The sequence below is a fragment of the Macadamia integrifolia genome, chromosome 6 (genome assembly GCF_013358625.1).
Source record: "Macadamia integrifolia cultivar HAES 741 chromosome 6, SCU_Mint_v3, whole genome shotgun sequence".
NCBI lineage: Eukaryota > Viridiplantae > Streptophyta > Magnoliopsida > Proteales > Proteaceae > Macadamia > Macadamia integrifolia.
The window spans coordinates 561,000-565,334 of NC_056562.1; the positions used below are offsets into that span (position 1 = coordinate 561,000).

At 39.1% G+C, this 4,335-nt stretch overlaps 1 protein-coding gene across 1 annotated transcript; it reads left to right on the forward strand.

The window, feature by feature from the left end:
- Positions 1–558: 558 nt before the first annotated feature.
- LOC122081416 (E3 ubiquitin-protein ligase RHA2A-like) lies at positions 559–1,587 on the forward strand. Its single transcript, XM_042648537.1, has one exon. The coding sequence runs from the start codon at positions 808–810 to the stop codon at positions 1,324–1,326; it is 519 nt and encodes a 172-aa protein (XP_042504471.1). The 5' UTR covers positions 559–807; the 3' UTR covers positions 1,327–1,587.
- The last annotated feature ends 2,748 nt before the right edge of the window (positions 1,588–4,335 follow it).

Here is a 4,335-nt window from a genome sequence, read left to right on the forward strand (position 1 = left end):
AGAAACCATTCCCCAGAACCCAAAAAAAAAAAAAGAACAAGAAAAAACAATAGTTGAATATGGTAATTTGCCTCGGATGGCATATTTGTATATATAAACCCCAGAGAAGAGAAGACAAGAAGCAGGGGGGTGGGTGCCCAAATCAAGCTTCTATGAGTTGAAATCGTCTGCAATTCCGATCTCATATAATTTCATGTAATACCACCTTTAGACGGTGACACGTGTATTGATACCAATACAATGGTCCAGATCTGGTACAACTAATAAAATATTAAATCAGTGAAAAGATATTTAAATCAGATCTGGACCATTGTATTGATATCAATACACATGTCACCGCCTGAAGATGGTATTACATGAAATTGTACAAGATCGGAATTGTGGACGATTTTTTTTCCAGCTTCCATAGAAAACCGTAGAAATCCACTACACAAAGCAACAAAGGTATCAGTTCTGAGTTTCTGCAACATCATATCACAACATACACACAAAGACACACCGACATACACAAAATTAAAGCGGACCCGCTTGTCCTCCTCTCCCTCTTCCCACGTAACCTAATAACTTTGCAACTTGTCCTTCACTCCTTCTTCACCGGCTCTCTCTCAGCTTTTGGACCCCAAGGCCCCCCCGCTCTCTCTCTCCCTTACAACTTTACAGTAGCAGTAAACAGCAACAGCGGCCGCCTCTATCCTATTCCTATATTAATCTCTCTTCCCCCCTATCGATCAGTCCACCATTCCTCTCTCTCATCTCAGATTTCTTCACAAAAAACCCATTTTCTTCCTTCCCTTATATTGTGTCGAAATGGGTTTATATAGTCCTCTGAACGATGTGTCATCTGATTCAATCCCTATTCTCATTCTGGTACTTGTAGCTAACTTCGTGAGCTACCTGAGATCCTTGTTTATTAGGTTACTCCAATCGGTAGGACTCTTGAAATTGGACATGGAAGATGAGGTAGGTGATGGGATGCTCGTTGGTGTTGGGTCTGGCTTGGCTGGACTAGTTATCGCGTCTGAGCAACTAAAAGCCACCCGGGTCTTCTCTTACCTTGAGTGTGGGGAGGAAGGAGGCGCCGCCGACGGTGGCGGTGGGTTTGATACGGATTGTGTGGTGTGCTTGTGTGGGTTCAAGAAAGGGGAGAAGGTTAGGAGGTTGGGATGTCGTCATCTGTTCCATAAGGTGTGTTTGGATGGGTGGTTCGATCAACTCCACTGGATATGTCCTCTGTGTCGGTTCCCTTTGCTCTCCGACGACCGTGTCGCCGCCACCACCGAAAGGCGTATCGCTCGGGGTCTTGTCACGTGGTTCTCCATGCGATGATCAGAAGATAACATGTTATCGACGATGGCTGATGATGGTCAATGGGTTCCTATTAAATTAGTGTAGATTTTTCCTTTTTTTTTCTTTTGATCTTTTTTCGGGAGAGGTGACGGCAGTTTAGCTTTGTTTTTTTTTTTTTTTCTTCCAAGAACCCTCTTCCCCTTGGTTTGGACTTTGTTTGGAGCAGAGCCATGGTGGGTTCTTTTCTACTGTTTATAAATTAGTGTTTTTGGTGTTAATGTGAATTTAGATTAGACTAAACAAACATCTCTCTCTCTCTCTCTCTTCCCAATATAAGTTAGACTAAACAAACATTTCCCCTCTCTCTCTTCAATATAGATTAGACTAAACCAACATCTCACCCCACCATTCTCTCTTTAAGATCAGACTAAACAAACATCTCCAACCAACATCTCTCTTTAAGATTAGACTAAACAAACATCGCCACCTCTCTTTGCAAGAGGTTTTAGTCATTGTTCAACTTGCACCGATATGAATTTTGATCATTTTGATCATTTTGATCATTTTACACTTTGTTTGCATAGTATCAGAACCCAAAGGGTAGCAGCTGGTGAGCAACGAACTTGTACGAGCGGTAAACTCGAACGTCCTAAGTTTGACTTCTATTATGTACATCTTGGGTCACTCACACGGGGTGTTTAATGCTCTTCATTATTTTCAGTGAAAATTGAATGGTTTTTATTTAACATTCAATCCACCTAGTCCATGTGGTTATAGGGTCAATATGAATCCATGAGATTAGTCAGGCCTTTAGCTGGATGCACATACCCGTCGTGAAGATTAAAAAAAAAAAAAAAAAAAAAACATTGTATCAGTATTTTATTTCTCAAGTCAGATTGAATTTATATAATTTAGAACATAATTTCTTTGATTATAATGATAAAAGACAAGATAATTAATAATTTTAAAGATTAAAAACAGTTTCTAAAAGATGTTAAAAAGAATTGAGATAATTGAGACATGTACTGAGAGCGAATTATATTTGGTTGAGTGGTGAAGGGAAGCATTAATAAGATGGGACAAGAGGGGTAGGCTCCATGCCATCGTTGGGCCAATTTAGGACATTCAATTCCCTTGAGACTTGAGACAAAGTCAGTAGTTCTATTTTGTTTGCTGCCGCTATGCTATTATTAATAAAGGCTTAAACATACGGACCTACTCAGTTACTTGCACCTCCAGAGTCACACTCCAGACCAAAGACACACCCCCACCACCCCAACGGCCCAACCATGTTAAGGTACCTAGGTATCGGTATCAATAAATAAATATATATATAAAAGGAAGGTGTCCCAACATCATTTGGAGTGGAAATAGTCATATCAAATCCATGTTACTCTATCTGAGGCACTTTATTCTTTATCAACTACAAATCACTAATGGACCAACTTTCCTTGGGGTATTATCATTATTATATTGGTCGTCTCGAGGGTATTATCATTAATATACACATGGTCTTGAGATTGGTGGTATCAAATATTGATATGATATTAATACAAATAAGAAGTATCGATTGGAAAGTGAATATATATATATATATATATATTTTGGTAATTTACAGTGTCATCTCTTGAAGAATATCACAATTATAAGAATACCTTTCTGTTTCACCAAATTAGACTCAGAACCACAATTATAAGAATACCTTTCTGTTTCACCAAATTAGACTCAGAACCCTTACCGTCAGTCACGGTTAAGGAATATACCTTACATGCTAATATCAACAACTATATTTGTTTTTTAAATACCAAAATATCATTATTAAATATGAAGTACCTAAAATACCTTTGTAATAATTTTTTTCACCCAAATCAATTTGATCTCCATTTTAAGACCTAATTTACCTATCCACCGATGATCGTTCAGAGCAGCAACGGTGGCGATGGATGACAATGGATGGCACCCTGGAGGACCTCGCAGTGACTGACTATTGCTTATGCTCCACCAAAACTAAACTAATTTACTTTTTGTCTAATCGGTAAGGCTAAGGCAATTGCAAACAGGGGAACAATCATCCATGGAGATAGGAAAATGGACGTTGTCATTGTTTTCAAGGAATGAAAAAAAGATATAAACCCCACAAATTTCATTGTTCTAGGAACCATATACAAATCCCCAAAGCCTACGAAACCTTCCATTCCAATTTCCATGCCAAGGGTGGCATCCAAAACAGTAGTAACAACACCAGTAAAAAGCTTAGGTAAAACCTATTGATCCAGTTTCCAGACCCAAACATCAAACACTCTTACAACCTGAAAGTAATGGATACAAGGACTACTCAAACTCCCCAAAATCATCATCGTCTTCCTCATCAAACCCTTCATAGAACCTCAGCTCCAACTCTTCAAGCCTCTGCTCATTGTCCCAAATCCCATCAGAGCTCTCACCATCATACAGATGAGTACTAAACATCCAGGCAAAGTAACTCGAAGAATCCGAGTAATCTGAAAAATCATCACAGTAATTCTGATAGTAATTATCCATGACTGAAGGGCCCAGAACCTTCAACCCAGAGCACTTCTCATCTAAGAATTTGTCAACAAGTTTCACATCCCAGCAACCTCTGACATGCAAGGATTCGAGTTCTCGACAACCAGAGAGAATGTTGGTTTGACAGCGGGCCATGGAACCACCACTCGATGTCCGGTGCAAGCAATTAACTGGATATCATTGAAGAATGCCACCGACAGTGGCTTTGTGCCGCAAATTGCATCCTTCTCTCTCTGCCTTTGATGTCTCGGTGAAGGTGAGAATAAATAGGGATGAAGAGGAATTGGGTTAAAATAAGTTTTGGTAAAAAGGGTATAACGATCATTTTAATTCATGACTTAACAGTGTCTGACGATAGGGGGTTTGAGTCTAATTTAGTGAAACAGAGGGGATGTTCTTATAATTGTGGCATTCTCCAGGGGATAGTACTGTATATTATCCCTTTTTTTTTTTCAATTTATGAATGATTAAAGTTTGATCCTTCGGTCTTATATAACCTAA